This window comes from Microcebus murinus, chromosome 8 (genome assembly GCF_040939455.1).
Source record: "Microcebus murinus isolate Inina chromosome 8, M.murinus_Inina_mat1.0, whole genome shotgun sequence".
NCBI classification, from domain to species: domain Eukaryota; kingdom Metazoa; phylum Chordata; class Mammalia; order Primates; family Cheirogaleidae; genus Microcebus; species Microcebus murinus.
Window position 1 is genome coordinate 45854802 of NC_134111.1, and position 21988 is coordinate 45876789.

Here is a 21988-nt window from a genome sequence, read left to right on the forward strand (position 1 = left end):
AATAATGAAGGTTCTCAGTGCTCCAACACCAGGACACTCCCAGACTGGTTCCCCAATTCAATGGTAGAGAAAAAGGATTGCCTTTAAACCAATGCTAACAAGAAAATTAGCTAACACATTTTTAGGGCTATAAAGAGAAGGCAAGACCTTTATTAATATATAAAGTATTATAGTGCATAAATATTCACTTGTATTTTTTTATTATTAAATCATTAATCATTTCTATGTATTAGGTGCCGAGAACACAAAAGTCAAAATAAGAAAAAAATATTTCTCCTCTGGTAGTTTATCTTTTAGTGGGGCACATAGCTGGACAAGCATCTGAAATAACACTACCCAAGGAAATTGTAGTGGACTGCAGGACTCCAGTGCAGGAAAATGCCTTACTCTGAATGGAAAACTTGGGGAAAAGTTCAAAGAAGAAATCCTGCCTTTTGAGGTATGAATTTCAGGCATGAGACTGAAGGCGATAGAAGGAAATCTGGATGTAGGCAAAGGGTACACCATACATTGTAATTAGGAATTAGGAGAAAAGCTCATTCAGGAAATAGCAAGTCTTTTTCATACTGAAGTAAAAGTATATATTGGGATATTGTTAGGAAATAAATCTGGAGAAGTATGCAGACACTAGCTCTTAAAGGGCACCATGTATCATGCATATGGACTTTGAACTTCCTCCCACAGGAATTTGGAAATCACTGAAGGATTTTTAGAAGGATAACATGGACAGATTATTTTAGAAATAAGCTCTCAGTGTTATGGAGGAAAACACTAATACTTGTTTAAAAGATTGGGAAATAACAATATAAATACTAATCTAACAAAATTGGAAAAAATATGGTCTGTACAAAAATATAACGTAATATTTTCATGTATTTTTTATTCATACCAATAATAGAGTTGTACTACATGTATGTTTTGTTCACTTGTTTTCCATTTAACAATAGATTATGAACCTTTGTCAATGCCCAAAATACATCACATTATCCTATCATTATTAATGACCAGTATACACACATACATGCCCTATAATTTATCAAGTCAATCAAAACAAATATTGTGTTTATGCACATTTAATAAAAGAATATTCTACCTCAACTTTAAATACTTTGGGAATTGATAACTAACATCTTTTTATCTAATATCTCTTGATACTATGCTGCTTTGATAATAACATTGTATATTCTACTGTAATGAAACTTCACTTCAAATAAAAACTGAATGTCCATTTTAATGAATCTTATAACTTTCTGAGAAACTATGGCACACACATAATTAGTTATAAAGACAGACTCTCAGAATTTAAATTTCAAGTCTCATTACAGCAAGCCTTCCTTCTGTTATCATAATTGGAGCATGACTCAACAGTAAAATGGAATGAGAAGAAATAGAAGAATAAAGAGAATCGGAACATTCTATATATGTAGTTAACAATTGTTTAATACATGTTAATGTCACAAATTCAAAGAGTTTTAACTAAAGAATTAGTACCTAGAAATGCTCTTTACTTAGTTAATATCAACTGTGTAATATCACAGGCTTTGGAGCGGGACAATAATCTGAGCTCTCACAGATTCACCTGTTGTAAATTTTGGGCAGCTACCCAACCTCACTGAATTTCAGTGTCTTCATATAAAAGGCAAGTATAGACAGAGATACACACACACACACACACACACACTGACCATGTTGAATTATTGCAGAGATTAAATAAGATATCGTACACAAAACACAAACCTAGTACAGCAGCCAGCCTATAGTTTGACATTCAGTAACTATGGTTCTCTTTTCTTTTGTCTTCAAACTCTTCTCCACATAAAAGTTTAATAAAAAAATAAAATTGCATTTGGCCATTATTTTAGAAAGGTGGGCATGGTGCCATTCTTAAGTGCAGTGCAGATTCTCTCCGTTCTTACCTGGTGATAAAGTGCTTCAGGGTAATCCTGGGTCATTAACCGAAATAGGGCAAATAAGGCCCAGCCAAAATGGTCAAAATTTGTGAAGCCACGATCAGGATTTATGCCAGCTTTTACACACACGTATCCTTCAGGACACTGACTAAAGAAGAGAAAGAAAAGAAAAACTGCTTACTGTTAGGTGATTTTCAGGTTATGGTAAATTTATGAAAATAGAACATCTGCCCATGAATAATAGAGGGCTCACTCTTCCACAGGGAGTAGTCTTCTCCCAATTTCCAGTCAAAATGCCGCAAATCAGTTTGATTTTAAGTTGATATAAGTGAGCAGTGTTAATTAAGTTAAAATAAGGCCTCACAAGTGGTTTTTGTCAAGCCTTTTTTTTTTGTATTTCTTTTTTCACTAAAAATTAAAATTTTATAATTTTAATTTAATTGTGTATATCTGTTGTGTACAACATGATGCTTTGGAATATATATACACTGTGGAATGGCTAAATTGAGCTAATTAACATATGCATTATCTCACATACTTATTTTTTGTGGTGACAATATTTAAAACTTACTGTCTTAAAAAGTTTCAAGAATGCAATGCATTGTATTATCACTATAGTCTCACTACCCAATATCAAAGGGGAAATATCTGAACGTCACAGTGAAGGTATAACTGGTGGAAAATAGTACTGATAAAAATAAAACTGCAGTAATAGAGGTTTAATTTTCAAATGATCTCATCTCAAACCTTTAGAGCCCATTATTTAAGGGTGAGAAAATATTTATCACATCAATAAATTATATGCAGTTATGCACTTGGAGAGATAGAACAGATTAAATATTTATTTCATTTCCTTTCAGGGCATCCTCATAACTTTTATGTACTGAGGGGCTTAGGTGCTGTGGTCAATTATTACAGTAGTGGCCCAATAAATCATGCTTCCGTCTCCCTATGCCCTTGTGCAGTTCCCTCCCACATTATTCTGGGTTTGGTCATGTGACTTGTTTTAGACGTTTGTTAATGGAACGAGAAGAGGTTTAAAAAGCACTTGTGCACTGGGGCTTGCTAAATTGCTGACCTAGAGAGTCTGAGCAAATAAAGTTTCGTTGTTGTCCTAAGCCATGCAGCAAGATATGATTGCCACAAGTGAAACATTGCATGACTTTCTCTTTTGACTTGAAATATATCATGGCATTCTGAATATCTATGACTGGGTACCTTCAAAATGCATTTCAGGTCTTACTTGAGTTTGGAATGTACATAAAAACAATGAGCTGATGCAGGATTGGACAAAAGAGATAGGTTCACAATTTGGGTTTGAGAATAGAATGGAAGTCCAGCAGAAACTGGGCAAAACAAAAAATGTGCGAGCAAGTGATAAAATGTCTAAATAACTTGAATTTAACTAAACGATATAATTTATGCTCCTCTCCCCCATGTGCCTTATGTCAATCTGGGCCCCAGAGCCTACCAAAGAGGTGAGCCTCTGGATGGCCACCCAGTCATCCAGGCTGAGCAAAGCAACAGAAGGAAATTACATGAGTCACTGATGACAAGGGCCCCATCTCTACCTTCTGGATTATAATTTTCATCTGAAATTATAGGACACTAAGACATGAGGGTTTGTCATTTCACTGGAAAATTATTTATACATACTGTTTTTGAGAACAAGTATTTTTTATTAATGTAAATTATAGCATTAAAATGTATACAAGGCATGAAATAAGTGAAATAGCAGCATATCTTTAACATTTCTCTGAAAGCTTCTAGACAAAGAACAGATTCACATTGTATATGTTGGTAATGCTCACTAGTTCTGAGACACAATAAATACAGAAGATCAGATCTTTAAGTTTCGGCTCTGTCATTTACTAGCTTCTTGACCTTGAATTAATTATTTTGCTAGTCTGCCTATTGCTTTTTCTATAAAATTGGATTAATAGTAATCCATATGGCATACTTCTGCTACGGTTTGAATGTCTGTGTACCCTCAACATTTGTATGTTGAAATTCTAACCCTCAAGGTTAGAGAGGTAGATAAGGTCACAGAGGTGGGGCCCTCATGAACTGGGTGAGTGCATTTAGACAAGGGGCCCGTGAGAAACCCCTTGCCCCTTAGACTATTGAGTGCACAGCAAAAAGGCACCATCTATCTATAAGCCAGAAGATAGACCCTCACCAGACACCAAATTTGCTGGCACCTTTACCTGGACTTAGTGTCCCAGACTGTGAAAAATAAATTTCTATTGATTTTAAACTACCCAGCCTATGGCATTTTGTTATAGCAGCCTGGATGCACTAAAACAACTTCTCCGCATGGGTTTGGTGATAAAATGAGCTAAAGTAATCAGATGGAAACCGACAGTAAAACCAATAATCATTCAATAAGTACTGGTAGTATTGACAGGTGATACTGACCGAAAGGAAGAAAACATTAACACCACTTACCCAGCATCTGTTCTATTGCCACAGAGGAGAGCATATCTTTCTCCTTCCAAATAATAAAAGTTTTCTGTTTCTGAAAAATAGGCAAGAAATGATATCAACTCTTGAATTAGTGGCATATCTGAAGTCCATTTTGATCTCCAAAAAAGATAAATATCTCTCTTTCCAGATGAGAAGAAAGGAGCAAATATCCTGGCCTTTTTTTTACTTAGCATCTGATGCAAAAGCCAAAAAGCCATTGAAGTGCAGCAAAATGTTGAGTGTTCAACATTTCTGGGAAGACTGCTCTGCCTTTAAGAAAAGTTTTACTTTTTGACTTAGATGGCAAGTGATTCTTACCCCGAATGTAATATGGATTTCCGGTTCTGTTGTGCAGAGTTTCATTTTCATTTTCTTGGGGCCATCGCAGACATTTATGCTTCAGGTTGCCCATGAAGAGCCCCATCCCAATTAGAGAAAATATGCTCAGGAAAAATAGAGTTAAGATAATGACACCAGTGAGTTTCTTCAAGCAACGAATCAGGATCCCTACAAGGGACTGCAGACCTGAAAAGAGAAAGAGTTGTTTTTGATAAAGTAAAACATCTTAGTAAACCAGCATTAGCAAACTTCTTCCATGGCAATGCATGCTCCATTGAAATCAACAGCTTTGTGTCTTACAATCTAATTTACTTTATTTAGGTCTAATAAATAATCAATAAAACTGTGAAGTTTCTATATTATTGCTGATTTATAATACCTGATGAAATAATTCAGCTACAATATTTCAAATTAGTTGTTTGTTTCTCTTTACCATATAAAGAATAGCAGCTTTTCTCTCTTAGTTACAACTTCTTATACCATCCAGCCGTGTCATAAGCTTAATAATGAGTGAAAATGTATTAGCTCTGTGATATTGAACAAGTTATTAATATCATTTCTATACCTCAGATTTATCATTTTGAAAATGAGAAAAATAATAACACCTAATTCATATATTATTGTGAGAAGTGACCTCAGTTGATTAGATTTCTTGAGTGAAATAGGATAGGATTGAAATAAAGTCATTCCTGTGGCAAAAAAGTGTGAAAATCTAGATTAAATATACAATTTTTATTGACATTGCACTGAAATATGTGTTTATAGCCTACTTGTGCCACTTAGGATTATACCATTATGTTTTTTTAACTATCAGCAAGTCTTTTAAAATATCATATTAGAAATATAATAGAATTTCTGTGTCCAATATACAACCACGTTTAAGTGTTGATACATATGTTCAAATTGTTTTTAAGAGATGTTGAACGAAGTGTAAATCAGGCTATAAGCTTTCACTAAAACTGGGACATTTAAAAAAACATTGTTGCCAATATAAGATCACTTTAATTTCTGTGGTTACCACCATAAATAAATTTTAAAAGTATGTATGTTTCCATTATGTACTTATTTGGTAACTGTAATGGGTCCTTTGTATACTTGTATTCTCAAATTTATTTCATATTATTTTGTTAGAATTATAAGGATATATAATGTGTATGCATATGTGGATATATGTATATACACAAACAGATATATATATCCACAGTATACCCAGTTTCTTGTGGAGCTTTAATTTTAGTGGTAACATTTTGTTTGAAGGCAACTGTCACCATCAAATTTTTACAGAATTAAATTTATTAATAATTTTCATTATTATCTGCCATTCAGATTAGTGTTAGAAATGTACTGGTCACATGGCAATCTTGATTTTAATTTTCTGGTATAACTTCTCCCTTATTTTTATTTTATCATTGTGTTTAGTTATGTATCTAATGGAGTTTAATTTTATATCTGATTTAATATTAAAGTTTCTGCCCCCTTGACAGAAAATATTTAACCCAATTGTATGTATTTTTGAAAATTAGCTTTACTTTCTGGTATACTTTTACCATTTTATTATTTGATTTCTATATTTTCCTTATGGTTTACTGTTTCCTATCCTTTATTATTATATTATTTATATTATATTATTATATTTTTAATATAATATTATATCACACTACATATTATTGTATTATATAATTATAATATATTATATAATATATTATACTATTATATAATATAATTATATAATAATATATTATATTATATTATTATATTATTTAATATGTAATTAAATTATATTGTTTAATATATAATTATAAATTAAAATATTAATTATAAATATAAATTATATTATTTAATATATAATTAAATACTATTATATGATTTCCTTTATTTACTATTTTAGAAAAACTACATCTTTTGAAAAATTTTATCAAGTTTAAGTTCCTATTTTGAATCACACGCAAACCTCTACATCAAAAATAAGGCTATATCTACTGTAGTCCCACCATTTAAGATAAGAAAAAAACCATATTTACTTTCTCACTTTTTCGTATTTCCATTTCTGTTTTTAATGTAATTTAGGACTTTTGTCCTAGTTATGCTTGCTGAATTATTATTTTTTTTTACATTATATATTGTCTTTCATGATTTCTAGGAAGGGTAACATTCAAATCCTTATAAAGGCTTGACAGGAAGCATAAATTCATGCAAATAGGGAGTTGAGGGGATTTGAATGAATGTGTGTGATTTGAAAGGTCAGCTGTTTCTCAACTATAGCAGGTGGTTTCCGTTCAGCAGCACAGGTGAATATGTTGACAATTCATCCAAGTTAATTTAGATAAAATGACCAGAAGTTTTATAAAGTTGGCAATTATTTTAAAGTTTTCTAAAACATAAACAAAATATGTCACTAGTTCAAGAATGACCTGCAGATGTCCTTGTTATAACTTCTGATTTATAATATTCGCATCCTGTTTTGCAACCCACTAACAGAAGTAATTTGTAATCCATTCTCTGTTGAAATGATTTCAGAGCTCACTGCAATGACTTTTGAAATGAAATCTTGCCATTATTTAACACTATATTTTCATACTTTTTTCAGCAGATATTTGGGAAAGACACATGTACAGTTTCAGGATTTTGCATGGCTGAGGATATCTTTCTGTTGACTTCACATATGAATCACAGGCAGGTATAGCATTCTGTTTCTCAACCTCCCTGCCAACACTCCCTGCAAGTTCTGAAACTCCACTGCCTTTTCCAGTTTAATAGTACCAAGAGGTCTAAGGATGACTTTTCCATTAAATTGGCTTCTCTAATTTTTTTGTTCGTAGGATTTTATAATACTTTTATTCTTTAATATTTTAAATTTATAAAAGTTTACAATATGTTTAAATGTATCTTTTAGTTATTTTTTTATCTAGTATGAGATGGGTCCTTTCGTTTGTAGTCTTTCTCCAGTTAATAAATCTAGATTTTTTTCTACTGTATTTTCTTTGGGTAGGGGTGTCTTCCAGTGAGGGCTGGAAAACCTGTTAGACAAATTCTAAAAGAGCTGTTAAACTGTCTACTGTATTTTTGAATAATTTACCTTTTACATTTACTCTGGCCTTTTTTTAGGATCACCAATTACCCATAAGATAGAATTGAGTTTTCTCTCCTTCATTACTACATCCCATTTTTGGTTCTACTGTATTAATACAGAACACCCCTAGTCTTTCTTTACACAGTTATTCTTGTTTGATGCACTAATAGTGCTGTATTTTACTGTTTCTATTACCATTTAATATTCACCTAGAGTATTATAATTTTAATCACATTTTTTGCTTTACATTTATTTATGTTTGCCTATTTTGTTATCTCATTTTCATATTCTTCTGGGGAGAGTTAAGGTTTTCTTCTATCGAGACCACAAAATAGATGTTTTCTATGCTTGCTTCTATGCCTTAAGCCAATATTTTTTCAAAGAAAGAGGATTACTTTTTTATATTAGATAGTATGTTTGTTTCTCTGTATTGCAAAACATTTTCATATACTCCATATCCCTGGAAAAAACAGTAGTAAGTCCCTACTAGCCTGTGAACCCCAACATTAGTGAAAGAATTCTTGTCTTAACTTAAATTCACTTGATTTCTTTTATAATCCTTACCTCTGATCCTAAGATGAAAATGCAGGTGATGCAGTCTTACATTCTAGCAACATTTTGGGAGGACTAGGAAAGCCAAAGTTGTGGCAATTTCTACCAGGGTAAATCTCATTACTTGTTTCCTTCACTAGATGTGGTAAAGCTGCCATGCTACAAACCATTTTTTTAAAAATAGCTTTATTGAGTTGTAATTCACAAACCCTACAATTCACTGGTTTAGTGTGTATGAGTCAATATTTTAGTATATTCACAGGTTATGAATCCCTCACTACGTCCTCCAATCTGTTTGTCTGTTTTGTTCATCCTGATCTTCAAGTTACACCATACATTTGTCTGGCCTTGATCCTAGAGTTCTGGTCCATGAAGTTACCTATAGATCTTATTTTTGGTTTTGTTATGTTTGTTTCTTGATACAACTATTTCATAATACTTCTAACTCATAGTAGCCAAAAGATTGTGAGTGGAGTTGTTCTTATCTGATTGTTTTGATTCGCACAGAACAATGCATTAGGTGGTATTGGTGGGCTCCCTTTAGGATATCTTCAGAAATAGGAACTGTAAATTAGTCTTCAGTATCTTCCATCAAAGTGGTCACAGCCTTAGTGGATTTATAAGAACCTGACTGAATTTTGTGGCACGTGAAGTGCAAACTATCCAAGCACTCAGAGCAAAGGGTACTTATTTTATATTTATTTTATTTTACATTACTTTGTTCATTTCAACTGATTTCTTGATGTGACGAGGAACAGAAGATAGCAGATTTAGACATCTGTCTGACTGCTATTTGCCTCAGAAGTCTATGGACAATATTATAAGTTCATACTTAAGATATAAGAATTAAAAATTAAAAATATATTTGAATGATGTCTATATTTTTTGTTTTTTTAAGTACTGAACAACCGTCAAATATTCCTTGCCTTTCTTGGAGTGACAAATAAATTGAAAAATCAGATAACTAAATCCCAAGTGGAAACATTATTCAATTTTACATTGCCTCTGAGCAACAACGGGAAGTTCAAATGAATACATTATAGTACATAAAACAAAATGAGGTAAAGGAATTCATTGCCATTTCATACCTGGGTTTAAAGGAATAATTTTCAAAATTCTCAAAGTTCTTGCAGTTTGAAGCATTAGAATGAAGTTCAGAGGCGAATATCTTGATATAAGCCTGTGGAGTTAAAGTATTTAGAGGTCATATTGAGTCTATCCTACTTATCTTTGACTTTTTATATTTTTTGAAACATACTTTTAAAATCCTATATTCATACAATGCCTTTGCTCACATTACTCCACTTTTGCATATAGTTTTACCATTGACTAGTAGACAAAGGTTGCCACAGTGCAAGGTGGCCAGATTAAATATAAACCTACAAACTTAAATTATGAGAGTTTACAAAAGCTTGACACTGTGAATGCTCTTAATTTCATATCAAATATTTTATATTATATCCACAAATATTCTGTTATCTGATTAATGGAAAAAGGTTAAAATAAGAAAAATTAATAGCCAGCTTTTTTAAGGAATGAAATTCATTTTAAGTATTTAAACTTATGATGATGACAGAGATGATATGAAAATGGTGATGATGACGATGGTGATGATGGTGAATGATGATGACGGTAGAAGGCAAACTGTGTATTGGCTAAGGGCACAAACTCTGGAGCCCAACTGCCTGTGTAGAAATCTAGGCTCCACCACTAACCAGCTGTGCAACATGGGAAAATTACTTCAATCTTTCTTGCCTTAGTTTCCTCAACTGTAAAGTGTAGTTAATAATACTTCCTGATTCAGAGGCTTTTTATGGGGATTTAATGAGTTAACATGTACAAAGTGCATAGAGGCGCACCTGGCATATAGTAAGGGCTCGCTAAGTGTTAGCTAACAGCAACAGCAAAAGCAGCAGAAATAAATGGCAATACTAGTAAAAATAGTAATGGTAATAATTACAATGATATGAGGTGTTATTTTAGATTGTGTTCAACATGGAGGACACTATTTATGCTCTTTATAAAGGTTATTTTAAAAAGTTGACCAAAACTCTACAATTAGAATATCATTTTAAATTGTTTTTAATAGAGGTTTGATGCCACTGATCATTTCCATAGCTATAAGACAGAATACACTAAATAGAAGTTTGAAAAAATAAATAGACATGAAATCATTAAAACTGTATGTAACACTAAAGAAAAATGCATGAGGGTGGAGAGTGTTTAAAATACATGTATTCTGATATCTAGCATGTCTACTGGTCTTAAGCAATGTAGCTACATAACACATAGATTGGGGATTGAGAATCAAATGTTAGGATCCTTTCCTAAATATTCAGGGAATTCTTTGCTCACTGCTCACTGCAAAAAATCACATAAAATGTACAAATTCAAACTCTAGCATTCTTGTTCCAGGCAGAAAACAGAAAATATCCCCTCCCTTTAATTTTCATTGCACCTTCTGAGGACACTGTCTCTGACTATATCTGATACTCAGAGACAATTGCCTGAGAGAACTCATTATGACTATGCCTTTGAAATATTCTCCACTCACAGTATATCTGAGGCAGAAATCTTTGTAGACCCCAATTATTTTATATGAAACATTTGCTTAGTAAGACATTAAGGTGTGTGTAATTTAAAGAAATACTTACTCAAACAAAGTTATGCTGAAATCAAGCCAGTTCCATGGATCACCAAGGAAAGAAAAAGACCCTGCCCAGACACCTCTTGCAAAGAGTTTTACAATTATTTCAAATGTGTAAATTCCAAGCAAAGTATTCCTACAGAAAAATTTTGATATAAATATTAAAGGTGAGAATGTCACATCTGAAATACTATACTATGTCTATGATAACCATCTAGTATTTGAGAATAAATCATCAGAAAGGTGAGATCAGGTCTGCTTGTCAGGCCAAAACCAACTAACCACCAATCAATTAGACAACAATCAACAAGGCAAGTGCTCCTTGAACCTTAGCCCAAGTCTAATGGCATTAGCCATGACATTTGCCTATTAAATTTTTTTAATAAGTCCAGGCTCAGAGGCGATACTCTTTATGTATGTTGTAAGTAAATTATGAAAACACCAAATATCTAATTTGCTACCTATAGGGATTATATAATAATTAACTTAATAATAATTAAAGGATTGTGTAAGATATAATCTTATTATACATATATACAAGGATTTTTTATAGGCGAATCAGTGTTACAGTTACCTTCCAAAGTCAATTAATTTTAAGAACAGAGTTAAATCTCAAGAGTTAACTTTAAGAAAGACTTTTTCCCTAGAAAATTTAATGAGCCTTTCATCAATGTAGTCTAATGCAAGTCAGACTATTCCCATCTGTTAGAAAAGAGCAGAGAAGTAGAACAGAAAGGAAGAGAAAGTAATAGTTTTCTTAATAATAAATTGAAAGAAATAAGATTTGAGTCAGAAGCAAATCAGGTGTAGGGTTGCAATCGTAAAAAGATCTGAGGTATTGAAATATTATATTAAACATTAATAAATATTAAATTGTGTAATGTTTGAAAATATAGCATATTACATAATTTAATATTATTAAATTAAAATTTAATATTATTAAATTAAAATAAAATAATATTATTAAATTAAGTATTAAAAATCAAATATGATTACATATGATAGTATATATACTAAAATTACATAACTTACTCCAATACTGGTCCCCACTTTGGCAAATTGGTCATGGACATAAATATGCAATCAATCAGGACACTGATTAAAATTAACAGTCGGAAAAAGGTACGTTATGGTCAAGGAATAATAAATAACTCTGGAAGAGATACATTCCTATAATCTGTTTATATTTATACACACAAGATAAAATATTCTTTATGTGTGTTATTAAAGTTTTATTAGTCATTCACTCTATCCCTAATACTCTTTGTAATGCATGACCTTCTGCACTGGCATGATACTTGTTAGGGTTTTTTTTTTTTTCTTTTACCCCCTTAATATTTTGAAAGGAAAAACATTCTTAAATGTTAAAAAAATTAATCATATTGAACAACAATGTGGATTAATATTTGTTAATATTTACTGATGTGGGTACATGAAAATACATTTTATATGTATTTTCAAATGTGGAACACTTAATGAAGTATAATACAGATTTCAATACGATCTAACATGATATATAAATTTGAAAGAGAAAAATACTGCATCAATATTTGAATAATAGTATAGTTGCATTTGGTGTTAGTACAGTTCAATGCATAGTCAACAAGGCAATAATAGGAAAGGATATGGGTGCACCAAAACCTTGATAGTTGTTCCTCTAATAGAACTGAAAGGAGACAATGTACATAAGATGGAAGCAGCATTGAATCTGAAGATTGTTCTGTTTTTATTTAATACTATGAAAGTCTGTAAGAAAAAAAATGAAGTGAGATTAGAACTCAGAACTATAATCTCATCAATTATGCAACACGTTAATGATCATTACAGTTTTGAATTCTGATAGCTATATTTTTCTTCCTTTTGATATTCTTTTATAGACCAAGGCAAATGGAAAAACATTAAACTGTTTTTATTAATGCTTACGCATATCCACTTATCTATGATGTTTGTTTTGTTTTGTTTTGCTAGTGCTATATTTAGGAAAGTTGTTTGCCATACACCACATTCCCAGGTTTCCCCACGGAACTAGCACAATAGGAAGAACACTATATCCCTACGGCTTGCAGAGATGCATTTAAAAGTTCCAGAGGTGGTTCATCTCAGAATTTAATTAACGTAAAAAATAGTTAGATTTCATGTCAGAGCAAAGCAAATGTGGGACTATAGTAGTAAAAAAGATCCAATGCATTGAAATAGTACATTAATCATTAACAATATTCTATAAAATAGGAAAGGAAGAAAATGGCTGACTAAGAGACATTACTTGTCAGACCAGAGGGAAGATAGAAATTCTGACAAAGGAAAGAGGAGAAGAGACATAGAATGGATATGAATCATAGAGAGAGGTGCCAGAGCCTGTCAGAGATCTCATGGAGAAAAATTGCAAAGCAGGAAAGGTAGAAGATAAAGGGAAAAGTCATCGGGGAAAATGCAAATTAAAACCGAATGAGATATCCCCTTACCCCAGTCAGAATGGCCTTTATTAAAAAGTCCAGAAACAATAGATGCTGGTGTGGATACAGGGAGTGTTGATGGGACTGCAAATTAGTACAACCTTTATGGAAAACAGTACAGAGATTCCTCAAAGAACTAAAAGTCAACCTGTCATTTGATCCAGCAATCCCACTACTGGGTATTTACCCAAAGGAAAGGAAGGCATTTTATCAAAAAGACACCTGCACTGGAATTTTTATTGTAGCGCAATTCACAATTACAAAGATGTGGAATCAACTCAATGCCCATCGATTCATGTGTGGATTAACAAAATATGGTATATATACACCATGAAATATTACTTAGCCATAAAGAAGGATGACTTAATGCCTTTTGTAATTTGGATGGAACTGGAGACCATTATGCTAAGTGATGTATCTAAAGAATGGAAAAACATTCAATTGTGTTGAATATTATATTATAGTTTATACTAAATATTTAATATTTATATTAATATAAATTAATAAATATTATATTATATTGTATACTAAATATTTAATATTTTATGTTATATTATATTTAATATTAAATTATGTTAATATTCAAAAATATTAAATTATAACTAACCCATGAACACACAAGTGCACAGAGGAAACTAAAACTCAATGGAAATCAACAAGGGGGAGGTAGACAGAGGGGATGGGTGCAAACCTCCCTGATGGGTATTATTAATAATATCTGGGTGATGGGCAGTCTTAGAACCATGACTCAAGCATTATAATAGCGATCTAGGTAATCAAAATTATTTGTACCTCCTAGTACTTTGAAATAAAAAGAAACATATTCTATAAATCAAGCCCAACTTGTTTTGTAGATAATTTAGATGCATCTAAACCAGAAATTTATATCACATAAACTAACATATTGGAATATTAAAGCATTAAATTCTTCATCATAAAGAGGTAATTCCAGATATAATAATTTTCTAATATTAAAAGATGAACGGCCGGGCGCTGTGGCTCACGCCTGTAATCCTAGCTCTTGGGAGGCCGAGGCGGGCGGATTGCTCAAGGTCAGGAGTTCAAAACCAGCCTGAGCAAGAGCGAGACCCCGTCTCTACTATAAATAGAAAGAAATTAATTGGCCAACTGATATATATATAAAAAAAATTAGCCGGGCATGGTGGCGCATGCCTGTAGTCCCAGCTACTCGGGAGGCTGAGGCAGAAGGATCACTGGAGCCCAGGAGTTTGAGGTTGCTGTGAGCTAGGCTGACGCCACGGCACTCACTCTAGCCTGGACAACAAAGCAAGACTCTGTCTCAAAAAAAAAAAAAAAAAAAAGATGAAATTGTTTTATGAATTTTATGATTATTTGTTTTATGCCTTCTTTAGCAGAATAAACTGAATACAACTTAAAAGTTTAAATAGATTGGTGTCATTGATAATAGCATTTTTTATACTAAGCTATTCTTGCTGTTTTTGCCCCTGGTGTTTCATTAAAACTAGACCATGAATAATTCCAAAATCTGCCAGATTGAATTTACTTAAACATTGCATTCATCACATCAGTCCCTTTGATCACCATATTAAATTCATGCTGACACCTCCATTATCTAATCTTATATTCCACAACTTGCAACATAGCTAAGTTTCCAGTTATAGCATCACTGTCTTTTCCCCATTCCAGAATCAATCTGTGTTCTTTCCTGCTCATAGAAAGTCTTCCCTTTGCCTTATTAAAATTTGAAGTGTTCTTCAAACTATTCACACAAATTCTACTTTCTTAATGACCATTCCAGGTTCACTGGTTCATAAAGATCTCTGCCTTTTAAAAACAATTATTCATGTATAGCATTTTGTGCTTGTTCTGGAATTATACATATGTAAGTAGGTGCCTCAAGTCATTCTGGACTTAAGATAAAGTTTGAATTAATGCATGTATGAATGAATAAAAATGATAAATAAGATACAGGTTACAATTTACTTTCCTAACTTCTCAGTAAGCTCATCAAATTGAACATTTTAAATTATCCTACATATTCTAGACATTTTATAGTTACTTTAAAATTGATAACCATAAATAGTCAATTATCATGTTCACCTAAAACAAGTCAATAAATTAAGGCATATCAGTACCTATATTTACCTATTTACTAAGAAGTAAAGTTACCCAAAATAAACTACTCAACTAGGTAAGACATCAGTTTTGATAAAACTCTCAAATATGTATGTGCCACAAATGAAATATCTTACGCAGTTTTGTATAATCTAAAATTAGCTCTTCCCTGATCTTCATTCTCTTTTTATACCCTATCTCAATTACATTTTTGCATATCTGGAAATGAAATAAAAATGTAGTCCTAATAATTTCAATTAATTCTCACATTTTTTTTCTTGTAGTAGTATGGGTCCACATCTTCCAACGGCTCTGACACCATTCCTTGAGAAAGGTTTCCGTAAATAAATGGAAGCTCTTTGCCAGCTTCCAAGTCACTGTTTGCCTTTAAATCTTCTTCTTCATGTTCCTCACAGTGTTTTTTAGCAATACGTTGTTTTATAAGTTCAAAAGACTCTCTAGTGAAGGGGATAAGGCCCTTAGGTTCTGGTGAAGACAACATTTCCAATTTTGTACCTGTAAGAAATTAATTTTCTTTAATTCTCTATAAAAGTGGGCATATTAAGAAAATTTTAAAATTAAAAAGGTTAGGATATGAAAAATAGAGATCAGCAAAGTGAATGCATGCATTTATTTAAAGAACACATTCCTGAATTTTGTAGAAATCTAAGTTGGTCTGAGTTTTATTGTACTTGTATTATATCAGACTTAATTTGTGATTTCATGAATAACTCAATTGCTTCTTTTACTCATTCTTTTGAACACTCTTTTTTTTTTTTTTTACTGAAACCTGCTTTTAAATTCTCCACTCTAATAAAAGAATTCAAAAGTTGCTAGAGATCTTTTTTTTTCCCCCAGAGACAAATCCAATTACTTCCCTGTGAGCTGTATTTAACGACTGACTATACTTTCTTTGCCTACACTTAGTCTTCACAGATCTGGGGCCCATTCTTCTGTATCTCCTTTTATATCTCTCATTACTTCCCTTGTCTCATTTTTAGCCTAGGTCAAATTTTAACCCAAATTTTAACTCTCATATCCCTTAACATTTTGCCTTCCTCCTCTGTTATAGCTGTCATTCTGATGAATCATGGACAAACATGAAGTTTTAATTACTGTATTCAAATGACTATTTACCAAGTACATTTTCAAAACCCTTTCTTCTTCCAGCTGCCAATGTGGTAATTTCACCAATGGCAGCAGCTTAACAGGTAAAAACAAAATTCATTGTCTTTGTATATGATTAGAATCATTCTTTAACATCTTAGCTATTGTAGAAACAAAAACTCAAATTCAATACCTTGAAAATTACTTGTGATGTTTTTCTCTCTGTCATCAACCTCTCTACACAAAACAATTTTCTTTCAGCAATTTTACATTATTAATATTGAATACTATTAATATCTATTTATATACCTACTTGAAGATAGTCATCTTTGTAATTCTGTATTTGAGATGCTTTAGTAGTCTTCATATATTTCAATTGTAGTGTTGACCTATTCAAGTCATCCTACAGGCCACTCAAAATAGTGTTCATCAAATATAATTACTTGAATTCCCATTCATGAATCTTTTCATTATTCACATACACAAATATGTCCTTCGCTGATTTGTTCCAGTCTAATTCCTATTAAAATTTACTCTTCAAGTGACCAATGTTGAATAATTGATTTTTCTTTATTTGTTTGCCTAAACACTCCTTGTAATTTTATTATCTTAATGAAGGGTAGGAAATTTTGTACTTGATACTGTGGCATTTTGTATCCTGTATTTTCTCTTGCAGTGCTGGCCCTAGCTGAATGCCTTCTATAAGATTTTTCTAAGACAGAAATCAACCACACATGTATGCTCATACCTATGTTCTACTCCAGAATTTCCCACTTTTGTGAAATCTGAGTTATTTAATACTTTGATAAATTATTTACCGATTGATTAAAAGTAAGAAAAAGATAAGGTAGTTAACATTAATGGGGCACCACTCATTGCAAGAATCAGACTTCCACTGCTAGCTTAAGTAAATGTTGAGTGGGAGATATTTTAAATATTATTCAAGGAAAGTAAACATAGTATATTTCTGTGTCATAAATGTGCTATGGAAAATAAAAATGAGAAATAAAAAGAGAAATAAAATACTGGGATGACTACTTATGCCTTTCATGGGATCACACATTTTCTGGGCTTTGCTTTTCATGCCACTGCATTCCACCTGAAAAATGGCTTCCTTCTCAGAATGTGCACAGACCAAAGTATTACAACAACCTTAACTTTATTTGATTTTTCAGTTTAAGTTCCCACTGTATACCTATAATCTATGTTTCAATTAAAAGGTAAATAGATATATACTCTAATTGGCCTAGATTAACCTATAAATTCATTTCTCCTTATTTCAGTCATTTATGACCAGAGGGAGGGACATTTTTGCAACAGCAATGGCTGCTTATACCCAAGTCCTTCAACAGATGTTTCAGGGGTAGGGTACAAGGCAATTTTAAAGAGAGGAATATGGACTCAAAAGACCGGCATATCTCTACTTTGAACTCTCTTCCCAAACTAATGGTATAAAAACTCAAAATTTCTCACTTTAAAATTTACTTATTTCCAAATATCTTGCTCAATACCATGCACAAAACTGAGACTTACTAAAAGTTTTCTAAGAATTATTCATATGCACAATATGCACACATATACCAACATGCTTATGGTAAGATTTCATATATTAAACTTTATCGAAGGAAGCCAAGATGCTTTGAATAAGTATAATTTATAAGCCTAAGCTACATACAACTAAAGTTTTCTCTTACGTACAAAATCTTTTTTCTCTAAAATATTTAATGAGCCTTTCAAAGTTATATTCCTTACACAGAAATCCTTGAATGTACATGAAATAGTTTATTCACAACTCATAGTTGTTAAACATTAATTACTATATTATACTGTAGTAACACTTCCATAGGCAATAACTGAATGATTCTGTTATGCTTTTAGAGTCCTACTGTTTCCTGCTTTAGCAATCAACTGAGAGGTGATATTGCATTTCTATTTCTAATCTGCTCCTTCTATTGTCAAAAGTGAAGGACTGGCCGGGCGCGGTGGCTCACGCCTGTAATCCTAGCACTTTGGGAGGCCGAGGCGGGCGGATTGCTCAAGGTCAGGAGTTCGAAACCAGCCTGAGCAAGACCCCGTCTCTACCAAAAATAGAAAGAAATTAATTGACCAACTAAAAATATATATACAAAAAAAAAATTAGCCGGGCATGGTGGCACATGCCTGTAGTCCCAGCTACTCGGGAGGCTGAGGCAGAAGGATCGCTGAGTCCCGGAGATTGAGGTTGCTGTGAGCCAGGCTGACGCCACGGCACTCACTCTAGCCTGGGCAACAAAGTGAGACTCTGTCTCAAAAAAAAAAAAAAAAAAAAAAAAGTGAAGGACTGAATTTTCTAGGTGAAGGTTGATTGACCTTTTTAAAAAATACATGGGCTTTATGGCAATTACTGGTTGCTTAGGATATTTCTTTGTACATGAACCTACCCTATTCATGTTTTATTTTCTCACCACAAGTCTTGATTATTTCACAAGTGAAATGAAGTAAAATATATATATTTGGAGTTCAGTTAAGTCAATTTATAAAATGTCTCAAAAAATGAAAAAAAATATGTGATAGATAGTATTATAATTAGGCAGATTTATAAAGGCTTGGGATCTTTCTCCAAAGGCTGCTGACCAATGGACATGACACACTTAAGTCCTCTTTATTCTATATGGCTTATTCAACACATCAACAGTTTCAGGTGGAGTGGAAAAATAGCCTAGAAGAAATAGATAAATAAAACCAGGAAGTTTGAGCTTAGATAGATCTACATTCAAATCCTAACCTCTGTTACTAATATTCTAAGAAATCTCAGTCATAACACTTAAATACTTTTGAACTTGTTTTCTCAGTCATAAAATTGGGATTCCTTCTTGGGTTAAATAAGGATAGAATAAAATGATAAGAGTGAAAATTCCTAGTACAGTGATTGTCACATATTAATAATAGGTGGGAAATAAATATTTTTATTTGTGATATAGTTAATAAATAAAATATGTGAATTTTTAATTGTGATAAAATTGAACATTTTAGGATGGTGTACCAAATTTAATAGAATAATATAATGTAAGACTTTGAAATTTGGACTAAACCCATCTCCACAAGTACAGTTGAGGACAGGTGTGCTTTGGTAGCAGAAAAAAACTGTCAAGGATTTTACTTACCGGTCATTACTGTACAAATCTATATTAATCTGTTTCTGCTAATATAATCTTTTTATACTGAAGGAAGATGGAGAAGGCAGTCCTTCTCTACTGTACCGTAATCCAAGAACACCACACTCAAAAGGCACATACATAAACTGGAGGATCTTTAAATGGCACCAGAATATTAATTAAAGTAAAACGACGCCATACACAGATAAGATAATGGAGACTGTATAGTTGGGGCAGGAAAGACTCTAGTGGAACCTTACTATTTCCAAGTATCTGAATTATTCTCATGTGGAAGAGAAATTAGACTTCTGTATTATTCAAAAAGGATGAACTAGGATCAATGAGCTGAAGCCAAAATAGATTTGGCTCAAGATAATAAAGAGCTTTCTAAAAAGATGTCAAAAAAAAAATTGGGTTAATTTGGGCATTAGACCTTCCCTTTGACTAACAATGTGGAAGCACAGACTTGTTGACAGTTGAGTGGGATGATTTAAATAGATCCAGATGTTGACTGATAATGTCAATACCTTGTAATTTTGGAACATTCTAATGTTAAGATCCTTTGATTTTGTTGCAGATTATCACATGATGTAAAAGTCTGGGCTAATATATTAGCTAAACTAAACTTATGCAGTATTGGATTAACAAAATCAATATGTCTTTTTTGATCACAATAAAACTTTTATATTTGATATTTTTAGGGATCCATTCTGATTGCTAACAACCACTATTAAACTTATGTTTGTTATATATATTGTCCTTAAAAGTATACACAAAGGGAGGTTGGAAACTTTTTGGCAAGGTGCTATCATTAATGAAAGTAGTCTAAAACACCTGTTATTGAAAATTCAAGATACAATTTGCCAGCCTATCTTCTTATTGCATAGTCCAAGTATAGTTTTCCTTTTCTTCTTCTATTACTACTCCATAGGAAATTCACCTTTACTCCTGATTTTCCCACACACCAGCTATGAGACCTCAGTAACATCCTCTGATTCTTACTTTCCTCGTATGTAAAATTTGAAATCCCTCATATATCTCACAAGGTCATAAATATTAAATCAGACCATACAGAAATCCTGGAACACAGTACTGTCTTCATCAGTACTAATTCTCTCTCTCAACCCAGTCACTTATCCCAGAAGATTCTTCTAGGGATAACTCTGATGCTGAATGAAAATACCCTGGGTTGTTGACTAGATGAATGAATGGATGGTGGTGGGTGCTGTTCTCTATGGTATTGCGATGAAATGCAAGCACTTATCAAATGGAACTGGCATGCATCCGACTTCTCAATGGTTGAGTGCAGACTATAAATTATTAATCATTAAGTCATATTTCAGTAAAATCATTTCTGTGGGGAATTTATATAATATAGTCCAGGCACTAGGCTTTCCAGTGAGCTATCTTAATACAACACTAAAGCCTGAAAAATATAGAAAGATTAATAGTTAATCCATCCATTAGACTGCCTTTCTGAAAAATTGAATAGCTAAAGCAAGCTTTTGGCAATAATTGTATCAAAGTCAATTTTCTAAAAAATTCCAATTGTACCAACATTTTATATACCTTTGATTGAAGTGAAAACCATTTCTCTTGGGTATCAGTTGACAGTTGCAGAAGTAGCAAAAGTGTGGGGAAATGAGTAAATTCTTATAGAAAAAAAATATTCTTCTTAAAATAAATTTCAAATTTGAGTATGAACCAATATTTATCAAAACATTTATGGTGATTATAATTATGGCCATGCTTACTGAGTGATCACCATTTTTGAGGCACTGCACTGGATGTTTCTAACTATATCTCATTTTCTTGTACATCATCCTTGTGATTCCATTTTACAGATGAGAAGACTGAGTTTGATCAGTTTCGTGACTTCATTATTGTAAAGCTAGTAAGATGGTGGAGATAAATGCTAATCCAGATGTGTTGAAATCTAAATTTTTGTACATTTAAACTACACCACAAAAAAATGCTTACATGCTGTAAACTTTTTAGGCAAGTGTAAGCAATAATACTTCAGTGTAGCTACTTTAGAAATATCCACAAATCAGTTGGGCCGACTGGGATAACTTAACCACCAACTTGCTTCACTGAGTAGACTGATGTCAGTTGGGATTGTCTAGAAACGCTTTTAATGTAAATGTTGGCAAAGCAAAATATTTTCTGTTTTGCAAAATTGAAGGTGAATAAGCATAGTGGACGTTAATTTA

The 21988-nt window shown here is 32.4% G+C and overlaps 1 protein-coding gene and 1 non-coding gene across 2 annotated transcripts in view; both read right to left on the reverse strand.

The window, feature by feature from the left end:
* SCN7A (sodium voltage-gated channel alpha subunit 7) overlaps positions 1-21988 on the reverse strand; it is an 83256-nt gene that overhangs the window by 46341 nt on the left and 14927 nt on the right. The window contains exons 2-9 of the mRNA XM_012757048.3: positions 15803-16050; positions 12612-12730; positions 12017-12106; positions 10992-11120; positions 9426-9517; positions 4695-4901; positions 4359-4428; positions 1917-2058 (exon numbers count right to left, since the gene is read on the reverse strand). Of these exons, the coding sequence (XP_012612502.3) occupies positions 1917-2058; positions 4359-4428; positions 4695-4901; positions 9426-9517; positions 10992-11120; positions 12017-12106; positions 12612-12730; positions 15803-16036 (1083 nt within the window). The 5' untranslated portion in view covers positions 16037-16050. The remainder of the gene's footprint in view (positions 1-1916; positions 2059-4358; positions 4429-4694; positions 4902-9425; positions 9518-10991; positions 11121-12016; positions 12107-12611; positions 12731-15802; positions 16051-21988) is intronic.
* LOC142872414 (U7 small nuclear RNA) lies at positions 7703-7766 on the reverse strand. The gene has a single exon (XR_012920676.1). It is a non-coding gene; the product is annotated as a U7 small nuclear RNA (small nuclear RNA).